This window comes from Babylonia areolata, chromosome 9 (genome assembly GCF_041734735.1).
Source record: "Babylonia areolata isolate BAREFJ2019XMU chromosome 9, ASM4173473v1, whole genome shotgun sequence".
NCBI classification, from domain to species: Eukaryota; Metazoa; Mollusca; class Gastropoda; order Neogastropoda; family Buccinidae; genus Babylonia; species Babylonia areolata.
The window spans coordinates 15,481,488-15,501,140 of NC_134884.1; the positions used below are offsets into that span (position 1 = coordinate 15,481,488).

The 19,653-nt window shown below is 41.6% G+C and overlaps 1 protein-coding gene across 2 annotated transcripts in view; it reads left to right on the top strand.

Moving 5' to 3' along the window:
* The first annotated feature begins 1,085 nt into the window (after positions 1-1,085).
* The window catches only part of LOC143286087 (deoxynucleoside triphosphate triphosphohydrolase SAMHD1-like), a 39,730-nt gene continuing 21,162 nt past the window's right edge, over positions 1,086-19,653 (top strand). Inside the window, exons 1-8 of one of the 2 annotated variants that reach the window (XM_076593670.1) lie at positions 1,087-1,309; positions 4,586-4,833; positions 5,589-5,658; positions 8,109-8,175; positions 9,518-9,678; positions 13,369-13,558; positions 16,870-17,031; positions 18,637-18,684. In XM_076593670.1, the coding sequence (XP_076449785.1) occupies positions 4,599-4,833; positions 5,589-5,658; positions 8,109-8,175; positions 9,518-9,678; positions 13,369-13,558; positions 16,870-17,031; positions 18,637-18,684 (933 nt within the window). In that variant the 5' untranslated portion in view covers positions 1,087-1,309; positions 4,586-4,598. Of the gene's footprint in view, positions 1,310-4,585; positions 4,834-5,588; positions 5,659-8,108; positions 8,176-9,517; positions 9,679-13,368; positions 13,559-16,869; positions 17,032-18,636; positions 18,685-19,653 lie in introns of both variants that reach the window. The other variant, XM_076593671.1, reaches the window with a different exon arrangement.

Below are 19,653 nucleotides of genomic sequence, written 5' to 3' on the forward strand. Positions count from 1 at the left end.
ATACACATACACATGCATGCATACATTCACAGATACACACACAGACATCACTGGAAAGAATAATACATCCCTCATATAACAGCAGATTATTAAGACTAAACTGTTACTCAAATGCAATACAAAAAAGATATCACATGCCATCAAAAAAGCAATGTGCCATCAAAAAAGCGGCATGCAATTGTGGTAGTTTTGAACTGAATGCGGAATTTAACTGAAAGCCAGTGCAGTTCTTTGAGCAAAGGTGTCACAAGCTCACGCTTACTAGCTTAGATTCCTGTGTTACAAGTTTAGTTTTTACTCCCTGTCCACTCCGTCTTGAGCGGTGGTCTGGGTGCTAGTCTTACCAGATGACACAGTAAACCAAGTTCCCATATGCAGCTGGCACTCAGTGTGTGTGAAAGGACCCATGGCAACAAAAGGGTCGTCCCTTGCACAATTCTGTTGAAAACCCCTCTTTGATAGTATATTAGTTACACTTGCAGACAGAAAAAAAGGGTGGCACATGCTGTGGCAATGTGCTCTCCTGAGAAGACCAGCATCAGTTTGTTAGAGAAATCTGATGTGACAAAAAATGATACAGTGCAACAAAACACAACACAGCCTTATGCAACACAACACAACAAATTTTATAAAGTGCTTTCATCAGAAGCTGTTTATGAATGAGGTCTCCTTAGCTCTGGGTTTTGTTCAGCAAGTCTTATTATGTGTATTATATGATTTCTATCGCTGGTTGTGTTGTCCGTGGGTGGCAACAGTATTTTGTGTCTTGAGGTAAGTAGCGTTGGAATATATGGACGTGCGCACGCGCACACACACATGCACACACTCTCATGCACACACTCTCACTCACACACACTCACTCACACACATTTACTCACTCACTTTGATTTTAGTATTGTTTAGCTTGGGAGTGATAAGAGTTTAAAAAAAAAAGATTACCACAAAAACACTGCTTTTACTTTCAGTTCAGTTTTCCCAGGAATCTAACCCCTCCCCAACCCACCCAACCCACCCCCACCCCTGACCCCCACTCACGCCTTCCTTCGGGCTATCCAGGCTGCTGCTGGTTGTGACTCACTTCCACACAGCACTTCATATCAGGCAGCAGCAGCCAATCAGCCAGCCTGTCTTCTGCTGGCTGTGCCTCTCTGGGCTTCAATGTGGCCTATTCCTCTTATTCATATGACCAGGAAGCTATTTCTGGGAAACTCTCCTGCCTGCTGTGAGGAAAAAGTCCCACGCCCAGTCTTGAGATCTGAAGTGAATTCACTGAATCGCTGTATTTTCATTCCTCTTCTGTGCTCACTTGGTAACCAACATCTGCGAGTATGCATGGATGTTTTGTTTTTTATCATGCTGGTTCATATTTTACTTCTTGGATCGTTGATATTGTTATTGATTGTTTGCTGAAGCTTCCCGAGTTCAGGTTTTCGCCTAGTCTGTGCGGACAGTTGGGGCTAACAAAGGCAGTGTTTGCAGACTGGAGTGTCTGTATCAGAAATATTATGTATTACTATCAGTGATCATCAGTATCTGTTGGCAATACTCTGCTAAATTAATTATCAATGTCATTATGACTTACAGTTCAAGTTTTAAATAACAAAGAAAAAATTAAAACATAGAAACTCCACACAAAACCTGACACCCTGAAGTACTACAAACAATGTTGCGGTGACAAAAGTTCTTTTCTCTCAGTCAGGCTGTTGATTGTTGTCTCGGAGGTTTCTTTATTAATTTTTCTGCTGCCTCAGACTAAACTGAAAAAGTAATAATTAGGCAAGGTGTGGTTTGGAAGAAAACTTGTTTGAAGAGTATCGATTAGGTAAGGCTTGGTTTGGAAGAAAACTTGTTTGAAAAGTATTGATTAGGTAAGGCGTGGTTTAGAAGGAAACTTGTTTGTTTGAAAAGTATTGATCAGGTAAGGCGTGGTTTGGAAGAAAATTTGTTTGTTTGAAAAGTATTGATTAGGTAAGGCTTGGTTTGGAAGAAAGCTTGTTTGAAAAGTATTGATTAGGCAAGGCGTGGTTTGGAATAAAACTTGTTTGTTTGAAAAGTATTGATTGGGGAAGGTTTGGTTTGGAAGAAAACTTGTTTGTTTGAAAAGTATTGATTGGGTAAGGCTTGGTTTGGAAGAAAGCTTGTTTGAAAAGTATTGATTAGGCAAGGCATGGTTTGGAATAAAACTTGTTTGTTTGAAAAGTATTGATTAGGTAAGGCTTGGTTTGGAAGAAAACTTCTGGAAACTGAATTGTACATATGTATGTGTTTTATATTGTAAAATAGTTTCTTGCTTCATAAGCACAGCTGTATGTGTATGGTGTGTATGTTGATATCTATCTATATGTATATCTGTCTATATTTATTTGTCTGTGTGTGTGTGTTTGTGTGGATGTGTGTGTGCTGGTGTGGATACATGTGTGTATGGTGTGTGTGTCTGTGTGTGAGTTTGTGTTGGCATGTGTACATAGGGCCTGTCATTCAAGTAGGGTCTGACATTCAAGTTTCTTGAAAAGTGAAACCCCTATAATCTTTCCACATTCAGTGAACTTTGATTCAGCCAAACAGGATAGAAACCAAGTCAGGCAAGGACATGTAGATGTAACACAGTGAAGCCACTGACCGTCCGTCATGTATTGATTTTCAGTCATCATGTTTATAACAATATTGCACCTCTGGGATGGGCACAAAAAAATTTTTTAAAAAGAAGCCAAATTATATGCAAACTGTTAAATATATTTTTTTTATTCTCTAAACTTGGCACTTTGATCTGATATTCTGACACAACAACAAGAGCAGTCATTTTTATCATTTTTTGTTCAGACAGGAACTTCTTTTGCTAAGCATGGAAGTTATATTTCTGGAGGATGTCTTTGGTGCAGATTGTAAAAAAGGGAAGTTAATCTGTAATTAATGCTAGGGGGGTTAATTTGCTTTAAATTGATCTTTCTCATCTTAAACATTACATTCTGAAATCATACTCAATACATAAAAAGCTTTTGTGTTTTACTCTCAGTGTACAGGGCTTTCACTATGTTCATTCGCCCAAGTGGTCTTTTTCGAAAAATATTAAAATCAGTACTACGAGTGGACTTTATAGATCTATTGGCTGAGCCCTGAAGGTCATGGGCAAAAATCAGTTGCGTACACATATATATATATACATATTCAAAGCGTGTGCTCATATTCCTCACAAACGCAAACGACGCCATTTTGTTTCAAGTTGTTGACCTGCCCGTTCAATCCTATATTCAATCGACAATACACGATAACATGTGATGGAAAGTTGGAGGAGGAGACCGTTAAATATTCATTCAGAGAAAGATTTGTGAACGCCTCATCACTTACTGGATTATGCCCCAAAGTGCCATAAGAATATCAACAAAATCAGTTGGAATTCACAGTTAAAAATAATAAACCATGAGAGTTAATACCCTTGATGAAACATACTCCAGTCTAGACTTTTCTCAAAATGAAGTCCTTTTCACTTCATACAACGTTTAGAAGTACTTGTACTTGGCTCTACATGTTATTAGTTTAACAAAATACTCAATTTTCATATCAACTTTAAAACTATAAAACTAGAATGAACATAAAAGAGAAATTGAATCGACCGTATCGTACATTCCCGGTGGGTGTAACTAAACTTGTATTATATCTATCTAGATCCAGAGAAAATGTCTAAATGTTGCAGTGTGATTGCAGTGATAACTACGTCTCCTTTACTGCGGACTTAAAAAGAATTTTTAATTGCCCTTAAAAATTTTTTGAATGCCCAAGATACACCAGAGTAATATGATTTAAACAGTGTTCTCACTGTGAATACTGCAATCAATTTATCACCCTTTAAAAAAGCATGTTTAAATGTTAAATTTTTTAACGTCAGTTAAGGAGCCACGACAGTTTCTTCTCACCTGAACATGCGGGGTTCGAATCTGCCATCAGGACTTTTTCTTCTTTTTTTTTCTTTTTTTTAACTCGAAGCTTTATACTAACAATACAGAAAACATTTTAACAATTAGATTTTTTTTTTTTTTTTTTTTTTCTCTTGTTTGTTATGTGATTTCAGGTGTAAACCTCATTTCCTTTGAGTAAGAAATCCCATTATCAGTACTAGCTTTATATCTGCTCCACATTGAAGACTCCAGCAGTCTGCAGAGTTCTGAAACTGGTTGTTTTAGCACAGTTCAAAAAGATATCCATCGGAAATGGGGAATCGTCCTTCTGTTTTATAACACGGGGAAACTATAACTCTGCTCTTTTAACCAAGTTAGGAGGCGGCCTGGCAGAATGGGTCGGACTTCTAAACCCAGTGTTCACCTGTGCTCAGGGTTCGATATATCTCACTCCTCTCAGGTGTGAAAGGGTACCTGACCTTGGGTACCCATTGGTTGGAGAAGGTTGAAAGGCAGAAAGAGACCTGGGCCCCACTTTCCAGTGCCAAGCCCAACCTTAACCTTCAAACGTGTTTTATTTCTGTGTTTAAAGCTGTAGTGTCATTACTGTCAATGATGAATTACCTGATAGGCACAGCTCATAAATCTATAATCATGTATAAAAGAAGGAGATTTTTTTTCTTCTTCTCCAGCACCTGTCAAACGATGGCATCGGAAGGAAGCCCCCAGAAACGTATGCGCATGGAGAGGCCTGAAGGTGATGGCGCCATGGAGATAAAGGGGGAGGAGGAACGTGCAGGGTTTGCTGGGGAAGGGGGCAGCCATGACAGTGATCACTATGACGATGACATGACGCCCTGGAAGGAATGGTCAGTGGAGGACGTTGCTCACAGACTGCTGTTGCATGGAATCCCTGGTGACGCCGTCCAGAAGTTCAGAGGTAAGAGTCAAGGGCACTACTGAAGTACGGAATCCCGGAGATTCAGAGGTAAGATTCAAGGACACTACTGAAGCTGGGAATCCCTGAGATTCAGAGGTATGAGTCAAGGACACTACTGAAGCAGGGAAATCCCTGAGATTCAGAAGTAAGAGTCAAGGACACTAGGAATCTCTTGAGATACAGAAGTAAGAGTCAAGGACACTACTGAAGCAGGGAATCCCTGAGATTCAGAAGAGTCAAGGACGCTAGGAATCTCTTGAGATTCAGAAGTAAGAGTCAAGGACACTACTGAAGCAGGGAATCCCTGAGATTCAGAGGTAAGAGTCAAGGACACTACTGAAGCTAGGAATCCCTGAAGATGCCAGACATAAGTTGTTTTTACTGCTTATCAGGCATCTGCCAAGCAGTTGTGTTGTAGCGCATTGGGGTTTGTGTGAACGCTGTGTAGCCTCCATCTGAAACTGAAATTGTCAGTGATAAAATGATAAGGAAATTATAAAATGAATCTGTTTACATACTCACTCATCACTGCAAACAGACAAGATTCAACACTCATCCTACTCACTTGCTCACACATGCAACACAACACACACACACACTCGTGCATGTACACACGCGCACGTGCGTGCGCGCGCACACACACACACACACACACACACACACACACACACAATTTTATGTCCCCCCTTCCCCTCCTCCCCTTTTTCTTAGCTATTTGAAGCATGTTATTTTTATTGCTGTTGACACATTTTCAGAAAACAGGATTGAAGGGAAGCATCTTCGTGACCTCACAGACAGTCACATTAGAGACACCCTGAAAATCCAGTAAGTATCAGTTTTATCAAACAGAGCAAACTGTAGACAGTCAGGCTCTCTCAATGTCGCTTTCACTTCTCAGTTTGCCGGTCGTACAGTATGTTTGTAGGTGTTGTAACAGGAAAAGATTCAGGTTTAAAGGTCCCACAGCCTTTTATGAACACCAGGGCAGTGGATTTGTAGCCACTTACGTGCAGACCTGCTAGTGCCTGAACCCCCTTCGTGTGTATATGCAAGCAGAAGATCAAATACGCACGTTAAAGATCCTGTAATCCATGTCAGTGTTTGGTGGGTTATGGAAACAAGAACATACCCAGCATGCACACCCCTGAACCTGAAAACGGAGTATGGCTGCCTACATGGCAGGGTAAAAACGGTCATACACGTAAAAGCCCACTCGTGTGCATACGAGTGAACGCAGAAGAAGAAGAGAAGTAGCCACTTACACCAAGCCGGGTGTCCATGATTGACACTGGGTAGAGGAGTCGGGGGGAGGGTGGGGGTGGGGGTGGGGGGAATCAAGAGTTCAGTGCCTTCCCTCAAGGACACAGCACCATGCAGAAACGAGGCCTCGAAAGCCTGATGACTGGTGAAAAGTGGATCACAAGTCCAGCGCATATCCAGTTAGCCGTAACAGGAAATAAGAACAATGAACTTTATTTACTTCTGCAGTATAAAAAAAAACAAACCCTCTCTTCTGTCTCGTGAGACCATATAATTATAATTGTATTCATTATTCACCATATAATTATGATTATATTCATTAGTCTGCAGTGCTTTACAGTGATAGGTAACATAAACTGATAAAGCCCATGTTAATCAGTCATAGTTTCTTAGTTTTAGATATATATGTATATGTGTGTGTGTGTATGTGTGTGTGTGTGTATATATATATATATATGTATATATATATATACACATATGTGTGTGTGTGTGTGTATGTATGTATATATAATATATATATAGAGAGAGATATATAGATGTGTGTGTGTGTGTGTGAAATAAAAAAATAAATAAGAAAACAGAAGTATGTTGTATGATCACAAAGTCGCACAAGACCATTTGAACTTCTCACTGCAGTTCACACAGTTCTGGGCTGTCTTTCATTGTCGGAAAGAAAATTATTTCACAACAGAAAACAATATTACCTGAAATTATGAAACCTATTATTGACATACTTACTGAAATAATTAATGTAATCTTGGTTTCCGTTAAAGTTTTTGATTTTTCCTCTGTATTTGAATCATTCTACAGCTTCTCTTCATCAATCGAAATGCCACGTATAATTTGTCTACGGTGATTGACGCTTGCATTTTTTTCCCCTTCAATGTTTTAAAAAATAGAACTTCAACAACCAAATTCACTTGACAAAATTTAATATGTGGTCTGTCTGAGCAATATGTGAACTACGTTGAGCTCTGCAACAAGATTCCTACAAAGCAGAACACTGAAACCACTGATCTCAGAATAGATGTGGTTAGATTAGTGGGATGAAACTCATCAAAACATACATGGTTCCAGCTTTTCTGGTAAAGACGTTACTGATCAAATGCTTTTAGGGTCATTTTGTATGTCATTTTAAAGAGGAAAGACTTAACTTTTTAGTCGTGGTTTCAATGGGAAAGATTTACTTTGTTTGGAAAGTGCAGTGGAGCAACAGAGCATGAATTTCAGGCCACATTTTTATAAATCGAACAGAAGTTATCAAAATGAAAATGAGCCCATGTTAAAGTAAAAGACATTATCTTTTATTTGGCAGTTCTGTTATACTGATTGATTTAGAGCAGAAATATCAGCTACCAATTTTTGTCATCAGCCTTCATTCAGGTTAGAAGCAGTTTGCTGTTTGGAGAGCGAAGGGTATCCCAATTCAGGCATTCAGAATCACTAATATTCCCTATCATACAAAAGACTCAGAGGAAAGTGCGAAGGTTGTTTAATTTTCTGATTTATTTTTCAACTGGATGTGTCCAATATTGCGCTTGCTAATAAAGTGGAGAGTGATGAAAAAAAAAACCCAAAAAACAGTCTGTCAAAAACAGTCTATGACTCTATCAGCCATTGTTTTACAGTATTACACAGCGGCGGGACCCACCTACATATACCTTTCTGTAGTTCGAAACTTTGTTATGATTCCTTTTACTGATTATTTGACAAATGCCTCCTCCACCCCAAGCACCCCGCACCCTCCCCCCAACCTCCTCAACCCCCGCTATCCCCTGATGCAAAGGTTCATCCTATGGTGGTTGTTTCAGAAAGCTAGGAACACAGTTGAACATATCAGTCCTGACGCTAGAGTTCAGTGTTTGGTGGTGTTTTTCAGAGAGCTAGGAACGCAGATGAACATATCAGTCCTGACACTAGAGTTCAGTGTTTGGTGGTGTTTTTCAGAGAGCTAGGAACACAGTTGAACATATCAGTCCTGACGCTAGAGTTCAGTGTTTGGTGGTGTTTTTCAGAGAGCTAGGAACGCAGATGAACATCCGGAAGTTTCTGGAGAGTTTGGAGAGACCTGATGACTCAAAGGTAGGTACTCTGTACATGGGTGTGCGTAATGTTGATAATAATGCGCATTTTTATCTGTAGCGCATATTCTCTGAACCAGGCTGTAGGCGCTTTACCAAAACAGGGTAAACAGATTCATACGCACATGCAGACATAAAATGTTGCATCACACAAACACACAGTGACACACACAACGAACACGTACACATGGATGCACACACACGCACGCACGCATGCAAAGAACACAATGACAACAACAACAGTGGAATGGAATTGGGGGGTTCTACGTTAGTTTAAAGAAGTTGGTTTTCAAGGAAGACTGGACAGAATTGGAAGCTGAAGAAGAGTGCCCGATCTGCAGACGGAGGTGGTTCTAGACAGCTGGGCCATGAAAAGAATGCTTGTGCGTGTGTGCGTCGTTGTCTGCGTCAGTTCAGTTTCTCAAGGAGGCGTCACTGCGTTCAGACAAGTCCATGTATGCCACACCACATCTGCTAAGCAGATGCCTGAACAGCAACTAACGGAGAATGCTTTGTCTTAAATGTGCATGAGTTTGTGATTGCATGTGCTTCTCTTTCTTAGGTATCTTTCTATTCTTGATTAGCTTTCTTTTTTTTTTATACTTTTTTTTTTCTAAGATCTGAAGAAAAAAATTCGCAGGATTGTAGAGAAGCTTTTGATACCTTCATCTCAGTCATTTACTATTGCAGGATTTTAGAGAAGCTTTTGATACCTACATCTCAGTCATTTACTATTGCAGGATTGTAGATAAGCTTTTGATACCTTCATCTCAGTCATTTACTATCGCAGGATTGTAGAGAAGCTTTTGATACCTTCATCTCAGTCATTTACTATCGCAGAGTTGTAGAGAAGCTTTTGATATCTTCATCTCAGTCATTTACTATCGCAGGGTTGTAGATAAGCTTTTGATACCTACATCTCAGTCATTTACTATCGCAGAGTTGTAGAGAAGCTTTTGATACCTTCATCTCAAGTCATTCACTTTCGCAGGGTTGTATAATTATGTGCATGTAATACCTTCATCTCAGTCATTCATTTTTGCAGGGTTGTATAATTATGTGCATATGATATCTTCATCTCAGTCATTCACTTTCGCAGGGTTGTAGATATGCCTTTGATACCTTCATCTCAGTCATTTACTATCGCAGGGTTGTAGATAAGTCTTTGATACCTTCATCTCAGTCATTCACTATCGCAGGGTTGTAGATAAGTCTTTGATACCTTCATCTCAAGTCATTCACTTTCGCAGGGTTGTAGATAAGTCTTTGATACCTTCATCTCAAGTCATTCACTTTCGCAGGGTTATAGATATGCATTTGATACCTTTGATCTCCTTTTGCAGGTGTTCAATGACCCCATTCATGGACACATGGAGTTCCCTCCCCTGTGCATGGCCATCATAGACACCCCCCAGTTCCAGCGACTGCGTTACCTGAAGCAGCTGGGGGCCTGCTACTTTGTGTACCCCGGGGCCTCACACAACCGCTTTGAGCATTGTCTGGGGTAAAGATGAATGATAATAATAATGATAATAATAATGATACTACCGATAAAGGTATTTGGAGGCGCTGTGGCAGAATCAGTGAGGTATTGGACTTACGATCCAGTGTTCACAGGGGATCAGGGTTCGAGGCCCCGTTTTGCCATAGTCTTGTGTCGTTGAGAAAGGCACTTCCTCCAGTTTTTTCTCACTTGCATCCAGATGTGAATGGGTGCCAGACTTTGGCTGGGGAAGGTTAAAACCGTGGCAGGGAGAGGACTGGGCTCCGCCTTCCAATGCCGAGCCCTAGGCACAGTAGATATGAATTCACTGCCCTGATACCTTTATAAACTAAAGGTATTTATGTAGCACTTAATCTTCTTCAGAGACAGATAAAAGTGCTTTCACACCAATTAGCGAGATGGGGTGTAGAGGCGAAGGCAGTCACAGAGATGGGAAGGGGCAAGCTTGGTTGTAAATTTATGACATTGTGTGGTGATGTTGTACATTATTCTGAGTGAAACCGAGGCAGTGGAAAGACTGCAAGAGAAGAGTGGTGCTTGAGAAGTTGTAGGCAGCCTCCAAGAACGATGCTGTGAAACAAAAGAAAAATGAAAACAACACATAATTCAGGATGAAGAAAAGAGACAAGGGGGTAGGAAAGATTTCTAAACAAACCATACATCAGCTGTAAACACCAGTCAGCTGGGGTCAGAAAGATGGCTAACCAAACTATACATCAGCTGTAAACACCAGTCAGCTGGGGTCAGAAAGATGGCTAACCAAACCATACATCAGCTGTAAACACCAGACAGCTCGGGTCAGAAAGATGGCTAACCAAACTATATATCATCTGTAAACACCAGTCAGCTGGGGTCAGAAAGATGGCTAACCAAACCATACATCAGCTGTAAACACCAGACAGCTCGGGTCAGAAAGATGGCTAACCAAACTATACATCAACTGTAAACACCAGTCAGCTAGGGTCAGAAAGATGGCTAACCAAACTATATATCGTCTGTAAACACCAGTCAGCTGGGGTCAGAAAGATGGCTAACCAAACTATACATCAACTGTAAACACCAGACAGCTGGGATCAGAAAGATGGCTAACCAAACTATACATCAGCTGTAAACGCTAGACAGCTGGGGTCAGAAAGATGGCTAACCAAACTATACATCAACTGTAAACACCAGACAGCTGGGGGCAGAAAGATGGCTAACCAAACTATACATCAGCTGTAAACACCAGTCAGCTGGGGTCAGAAAGATGGCTAACCAAACTATACATCAACTGTAAACACCAGTCAGCTGGGGTCAGAAAGATGGCTAACCAAACTATACATCAACTGTAAACGCCAGACAGCTCGGGTCAGAAAGATGGCTAACCAAACTATACATCAACTGTAAACACCAGACAGCTGGGGTCAGAAAGATGGCTAACCAAACTATACATCAGCTGTAAACACCAGACAGCTGGGGTCAGAAAGATGGCTAACCAAACTATACATCAGCTGTAAACACCAGACAGCTCGGGTCAGAAAGATGGCTAACCAAACTATACATCAGCTGTAAACACCAGTCAACTGGGGTCAGAAAGATGGCTAACCAAACTATACATCAGCTGTAAACACCAGACAGCTGGGGTCAGAAAGATGGCTAACCAAACTATGCATCAGCTGTAAACGCCAGACAGCTGGGGTCAGAAAGATGGCTAACCAAACTATACATCAGCTGTAAACACCAGACAGCTGGGGTCAGAAAGATGGCTAACCAAACTATACATCAACTGTAAACGCCAGACAGCTCGGATCAGAAAGATGGCTAACCAAACTATACATCAGCTGTAAACACCAGACAGCTGGGGTCAGAAAGATGGCTAACCAAACTATACATCAACTGTAAACACCAGACAGCTGGGATCAGAAAGATGGCTAACCAAACTATACATCAACTGTAAACACCAGACAGCTGGGGTCAGAAAGATGGCTAACCAAACTATACATCAACTGTAAACACCAAACAGCTGGGGTCAGAAAGATGGCTAACCAAACTATAAAATGTTATCACCAATCAACTGGTGATGGCTGTGTTTTAACGTGTGTAGCAAGACAGATGGTTATGGCTGTGTGTATTGCAGGGTGTGTGGCCTTGTGCAGGGTTTGTGGCCAGTCAACTGGTGATGGCTGTGTTTTAAGGTGTGTGGCCAGACACATGGTGATGGCTGTGTGTATTGCAGGGTGTGTAGCCTTGTTGTGCAGGGTGTGTGGTCAGTCAACTGGTGATGGCTGTATTTTAAGGTGTGTGGCCAGACAGATGGTTATGGCTGTGTGTATTGTAGGGTGTGTGGCCTTGTGCAGGGTTTCTGGCCAGTCAACTGGTGATGGCTGTGTTTTAAGGTGTGTGGCCAGACACATGGTGATGGCTGTGTGTATTGCAGGGTGTGTAGCCTTGTTGTGCAGGGTGTGTGACCAGTCAACTGGTGATGGCTGTATTTTAAGGTGTGTGGCCAGACAGATGGTGACGGCTGTGTGTTTTGCAGGTTGTGCGTCCAGTCAACAGGTGACGGTTGTGTGTTTTACAGGGTGTGTGGCCAGTTAGATGGTGATGGCTGTGTGTTTTACAGGGTATGTGGCCAGTCAGCTGGCGACAGCTATGTGTTTTACAGGGTGTATGGTCAGTCAGATGGTGACAGCTGTGTGTTTTACAGGGTGTGTGGCCAGACACTTGGTGACAGCTGTGTTTTACAGGGTGTGTGGCCAGACACTTGGTGACAGCTGTGTGTTTTACAGGGTGTGTGGCCAGTCAACTGGTGACAGTTGTGTGTTTTACAGGGTGTATGGTCAGTCAGATGGTGACAGCTGTGTGTTTTACAGGGTGTGTGGCCAGACACTTGGTGACAGCTGTGTGTCTTACAGGGTGTGTGTCCAGTCAGATGGTGACGGCTGTGTGTTTTACAGGGTGTGTGGCCAGACACTTGATGACAGCTATGTGTTTTACAGGGTGTGTGGCCAGACACATGGTGACAGCTGTGTGTTTACAGGGTGTGTGGCCAGACACTTGGTGGCGGCTGTGTGTTTTACAGGGTGTGTGGCCAGTCAACTGGTGACAGCTGTGTGTTTTACAGGGTGTGTGGCCAGTCAGATGGTGATGGCTGTGTGTTTTACAGGGTGTGTGGCCAGACATTTGGTGACAGCTGTGTGTCTTACAGGGTGTGTGGCCAGACACTTGGTGACGGCTGTGTGTCTTAAGGGTGTGTGGCCAGACACTTGGTGACAGCTGTGTGTCTTACAGGGTGTGTGGCCAGACACTTGGTGACAGCTGTGTGTCTTACAGGGTGTGTGGCCAGACACTTGGTGACAGCTGTGTGTTTTACAGGGTGTGTGGCCAGTCAGATGGTGATGGCTGTGTGTTTTACAGGGTGTGTGGCCAGACACTTGGTGACGGCTGTGTGTCTTACAGGGTGTGTGGCCAGACACTTGGTGACAGCTGTGTGTCTTACAGGGTGTGTGGCCAGACACTTGGTGACAGCTGTGTGTTTTACAGGGTGTGTGGCCAGACACTTGATGACAGCTGTGTGTTTTACAGGGTGTGTGGCCAGTCAGATGGTGACGGCTGTGTGTTTTACAGGGTGTGTGGCCAGACACTTGGTGACAGCTGTGTGTTTTACAGGGTGTGTGGCCAGACACTTGGTGACAGCTGTGTGTTTTACAGGGTGTGTTTTCTGGCCGGTCAGCTGGTGACGGCGCTGCGCAGGAGACAGCCGGAGCTGTGCATCACGGAGCGAGACGTGCTGTGCGTGCAGATTGCCGGCCTGTGCCATGACCTGGGTCACGGCCCCTTCTCCCACCTGTTTGACGGCCAGTTCATCCCACACACCCGTCCTGACATCGAGGAGTGGAAGGTCAGACAGACAGAATCATTATTACTTTCTTTTTGTTGTTGTTGTTGTTCTTATTCTTCTTGTTCTTGTTCTTGATGATTATAATTATAGCTTCTCCCACATGCTGGACAGCAAATTCATCCCCTACACCTGCCCCGAATACTAATGGAAGGTCAGACAGATGGTATTACTGTTATTATTCTTATTATTATGACTGTTATTATTATGATTATTATTATTATGATTATTGTTGTTTTTGATGATTTTGATATCATTCCTGTGTGTTCAAAAATTGCTATTAAGATATGTCCCTGAATTTAGGATACTGAAATAGGACGTTATCACTGTGGTCATGAACTCTCTCTTCTTCTTCTTCGTTTGTGGGCTGCAAGTCCCATGTTCAATCGTATGTACACGAGTGGGCTTTTACGTGTATGACCGTTTTTACCCCGCCATATAAGCAGCCATACTCCGTTTTCGTGGGTGTGCATGCTGAGTACGTTTTTGTTTCTATAACCCACCAAGCGCTGACACAGATTACAGTATCTTTAACATGCGTATTTGATTTTCTGCTTGCATATGCACATGAATGGGGTTCAGGCACAAGCAGGTCTGCACATGATGTTGACCTTGGAGACTGGGAGATTGGAAAAATCCCCTGTACCCACCTGGTGCAGTTTCCGAGATTCGAACTCAGGACCCTCAAATTGAAAGTCTAAAGCTTGAATTACTCGGCTGTTGCGCCCGTCAGTGGTCATTAACAAAACGTGCACAAAAGAAAAGTACCTGAAAATGCTCGAACTGCGACTAAGCTTCGTCAGCAAGTTACCCAGTAATTTCATCAAGAGTGGAGTCCCTTCTCTATTATTTTTTTACCTATCACTTAAAAGGTTGGTTTGATGAATCGAGATTCAGTGTCCGAGCGCTGCTTGTGTGAAGGGCGGAATAAGTTCGTTTTGTCATCTCTGTGCTCATTGAGTCAGAGAATTTCTTCGTGTATAGTGTGTTACCAGACAGAATCAGATACTTCTCAAGAATGAATAACTGCACAGAATAATTTGGGTTTGCTGGGTGTGTGTGTGTGTGTGTGTGTGTGTATAGTTTCCAGACATCAGTTATTTCTTGAAGAAAGAAACTTGACTAAGAATGACTAATGACTAATGAATGATACTGCTTCTTGATTTTCTGAATAAATTTTTATTGGGTTCAAGAAATTCAATAAATTGATCCGACCTGTTACACTTTATAATAGTAAATAATGTTGATACATGACGTAGCAGTGTTAGATCCCCGTTCCCTTCCCCCTTTCCATTCTCTCCCTCACCACACACACACAGATACACACACACACACACACACACACACACACACACACACACACACACACACACACACACACGCGCACACACACACACACACACACACACACACACACACACACACACACACACACACACCTGCACAAAGAGCCATGTGCTGTGGTGACAACAGAAATATGTGAATGTGCATGCAAGAAAAATTCTAGTAATTCTGACTAAAATTAGAATCATATTCTGTCTGACAATGGACACTGAAAAAAGACCCAGACTGTTTTTTGAGTGCTTAATTTGAGTTTTCCTCTGAAGAACTCTTAACCAGTTGATTAATGCTGGATATTTTATCCCATTGTTGTCATTAACCCATAGCTTCATTTTTAGTTATCTGAAATGAGGTGATACAATTTTATTTTGTGTTGCATTTTGTTGTTGTTGTTGCTTTTTATTCTTACTTTGGGGTGGGAGAGAAGAAGTCTGTAATCACTTTACATGTGTAGGCAACAAGTATGTCAACACACACACACACACACACACACACACACACACACAACACACATACACACACATGTATCTCCTTGATTATTTATTTTTATCACAACAGATTTCTCTGTGTGAAATTCAGGCTGCTCTCCCCAGGGAGAGCGCGTCACTATACTACAGCGCCACCCATTTTTTTTGGTATTTTTTCCTGCGTGCAGTTTTATTTGTTTTTCCTATTGCAGTGGATTTTTCTACAGAATTTTGCCAGGAACAACCCTTTTGTTGCCGTGGGTTCTTTTACATGCGCTAAGTGCATGCTGCACACGGGACCTCAGTTTATCGTCTCATCCGAATGACTAGCGTCCAGACCACCACTCAAGGTCTAGTAGAGGGGGAGAAAACATCGGTGGCTGAGCCGTGATTTGAACCAGCGTGCTCAGATTCTCTCGCTTCCTAGGCGGATGCGTTACCTCTAGGCCATCACTCCATATATTACAACAAAGACCATAATATAGAAAGACAACTTCTGACAGTGAGTTTGTGAGGATGTTAGTGGAGTTGGTCCCCTGATCAAATCGTGTTGTTCACACAAGTTTGAAATGGTATCTTGAGAGAAGCAAGGCAGCAAGTTTTGTGTGTGTGTGTGTGTGTGTGTGTGTGTGTGTGAACCTTCATGAGTGAGGGAAAAAAAGCTTCAACACCGAAGATAGTTTTTTTTTTTTTCTTTCTTTGCTTTCTGCCACCACAGTAGAATGTCTGCTCTAAGAATAAATAAATAAATAAGCAAATACATAGATTAATTAATTAATTGATCAATCAGTTAAAAGGAGCAGGTGCCTGACCGTCACATAAACCCAACACAGTGTTCAGGCCTTGAGGAATATCAGGTTTATTGCACATTTCACGTCTTCCTGTCTTCTTTATAACATAGTGCCCAGTGACATGAACAGATCAAGGGATGGTACTCACCCTCTGACCTCGTTTTCCCATATAGGAGCAAGAAGCCAGGAGATGGTCTTTCGCTGTACTCCTATTCATATCTGTATTCTGTGGATCCATATGTATTTCTTCGCTCATGTTTGTTCGTGTGTGTGTGTGTGTACTTGCATGCTTTGTGCCTGACTGATGTGTTATGTTTTTGTAAAGAACTTTGAGTTGAAATGTACTAATAGTTCTTCTTCTTCAGTTTATTATCATTAATATTATTTATTGTTATACAGTCATGTCTATGAAACGTGCAGTTTGGGTCCAATGTGCTTTTGTTCTAGCATGAGGATACATCCATCCAAATGTTTGATCTCAGAGCTAAGGATGAAATATGTCTTTTCCGGCACAGGGAGGTGTCCATCCAAATATTTGATCACCTGTTTATTACTCAGTATTATGAAACAGTTTGATCTCAGAGAGCTAAAGATGAACTGTGCCTTTTTCCCAGCATTTGGCAGCATCTATCCAAATGTTTGATCACCTGTTTATTACTATAATGATAACAGTCTTTGATCTCAGAGAGCTAAGGTTGAAATGTGTCTTTTTCAGCACGAAGAGGCATCCATAAAAATGTTTGATCACATGGTGAAGGATGAGAAGAACAAAGATCTGAAGCGGAAGTTTGAGGAGTACGGGATCTATGATGCAGAGAGAGTCTTCATCAAGGAGCAGATTTGGGGCAAAAAACTCACTGTAACACCCTCTGGGAAAGTAAGGCTGCAAGCAGTTTCTGTTTGAAGATGTCAGAGCATGTAGACAGAAAGAGAACAGGGTCAGAGATCTTTCTCTTTCCAGGCCCCCTCTGTTTCAGTTTTAGTGTCAGTTTCTCAGGGATCGACATATCCATGTACGCTACACCACATCTGCTAGTCAGATACCTTGACCAGCAGCATAACTGAACACACTTACTCAGGCCTTGAGTGCATGCTTTTTTAATGTGTACCCATAAGAGTGGATTTCTTCTACAGAATTTTGCCAGAGGACAACACTCGTTGCCATGGGTTCTTTTTCAGTGCGCCAAGTGCATGCTGCATATGGGACCTCAGTTTATCATCTCCTCAGTTTGATTTTCCGGTCAAACTTGGGAGAAAGGGAAAGAGTGGATTTGGAACCCACGCCCTCACAGACTCTCAGTATTGGCAGCTGAGTGTCTCAACCGTTCTGCCACTTTCTTCCTATGAAACTGAAACTGCCTCGCTGAAAACCCATCTTTCCCAGCAACAGTAATTTTCCAGTGCTGGTCTTGGTATGAACTGTTTCTAAATGCATGCTTTATTTTGCGGAATGATCTGTTGCCATTTGTGTTTGTGGTGAGGTGCTTGTGTGTGTGTGAGTGCGTAATGCAGGAATGTTTTTTCTAGAGGGTGTCATGGGTGGATGGGTGGTTTCCAATGTTCAGTTACGTGGATGTATTCCAGTTTCTGTTTGTATGTGGAGATGGGGGTGGGGGCTGTGGTGGGAGAACGAAATGTAAAGCGCTTTCAGCAGTATTTCTGGAAGATGATTTGTATTCTGCTATATGACTTCCATTAGTATTATTATCATTATGACATTATATTTGGCAGCAACAGAGTAACTTCTTTTGCCAGTGCTGCTTCCATTTTGGAAAGTGGACTAATTTTTTTTGCAACCGAAGTGTCAGTGTAAAAGTCAAACAAGGAGATTCTTTGATTCTTTGTCTGCTTGATCTTGACTGTAATTTTGACAGGGATTATCATGATTTTTTTACCTCAAGAAAATAAAAGCAGCAATATTAATGAAGAACATGGGTGTATAAATTGTCATTGCCAGATTTTGCCATCGTTGCAAGCACAAATCAGCAGACTGGACATTGTAGCATAAGGGATGTTTGATGCTCGTCTTGTGCTCATACTTATTCCTGTTTTCCGAGAAGTCTATCATCTATGTACTAAACATATGTAAATAGAACAGCTGAACTTAACATCCTTTGTTTTCAATCAGTACACAAAACCTGATGATGATTGGGCTCCATTCAAGCCTGCCTGGCATTCTTTTTCAATTTTTTTTGTATGTTGTTTGTTAGTTTTTCATTTTACACGTAATGGTTTTCAGTTTCTTAAGTTTCTTGGAGGCAGTCAGGCTGGCTGAGGCAGGGCAGGGCAGGGCAGGGCAAATTAGTGTGAAACAAACCAATATTTGGGGGAAAGCGTCATTTCAGGGGTGGGGCTGGGGGTATGATAGGTTCAAGTTTGCGTAATCACTAATCACTGCCAGTTTAAAACTTGTTGAATTTTGAATGATTGGGTAATCAATGCTGTGAATTCTTGCATGTAATTTTTTTTTTTTTTTTAACAGAAGACATTCTACTATGGACCTGACTCAAAGAAGTCTTTTCTGTATGAGGTAAGAATTTTTTTTTTTTTTTTTTTTTTTTTAACAAAAGACATTCTACTATGGACCTGACTCAAAGAAGTCTTTTCTGTATGAGGTAAGAATTTTTTTTTTTTTTTTTTTACTTGAGTGTGTGTTATGATGTGGTTGTTTGTGGTGGTGTAGAGTTGCTTAGCCAGTTTGTTCAGGGTGGACCTAAATGAGGATAACAGAAATGTTGTTCTTTGTGGAAAGGAGAAAATAGGATTGGGTTTTTTGTTGTTGTTGTTGGGTTTACTCACATCGATACACTACGTTAGTTCTTTGGAAAGGCAGTTAAATGGACGAAACCACTTTGCTGTGACAGGATATTTTGAAAAATTCAACACACTTTCACAATATGACAAAGACATACAAATATCCAATATTAGAAAATGTACCTGTAATGGTGTCATCCAGAATATAATCCATGGGAAACACACAAAATGAACTTGCGTTTTTGTAGAAAAATGATTATTTCTGTCACTTTACTTGAAGGTTTCACAGTGTCCTCACATGAAATATATTACTGTGGTGGAACTATATATACACTGTACAACTGTCTGATGAAACTGAAATAATACTGAAGTCAGAAAATAAAAGAATGGGGGTAAAATATGTATACAAATTTGTATACAGGTCTGAACTGTTCACTGTTGGAGACCGTGAATTTTGGTTGCTGCTGCTTTCCTGTAGTCCTCCACAGTATGATACAGTTCAAAGCACAGAGTGGGACACATTGGCTTCTTGCACATTATGGTTCCAAATAGCTGGTTGAGCAGCCAGTATGTCTGCCAGTAGTCCACATGTCAGGCTTACAACACAGCCCCATCGTGATCTGAAGTGGTGTGTATTCCTTCATCTCAGGGACAGTGATGTCTTTGGCAGCATTCAACCTTGAATGTTGACTGAGTTCAGTGATGCCTGACAGCAGCTCCTCTGCATACAGATTAGACTGGTCAG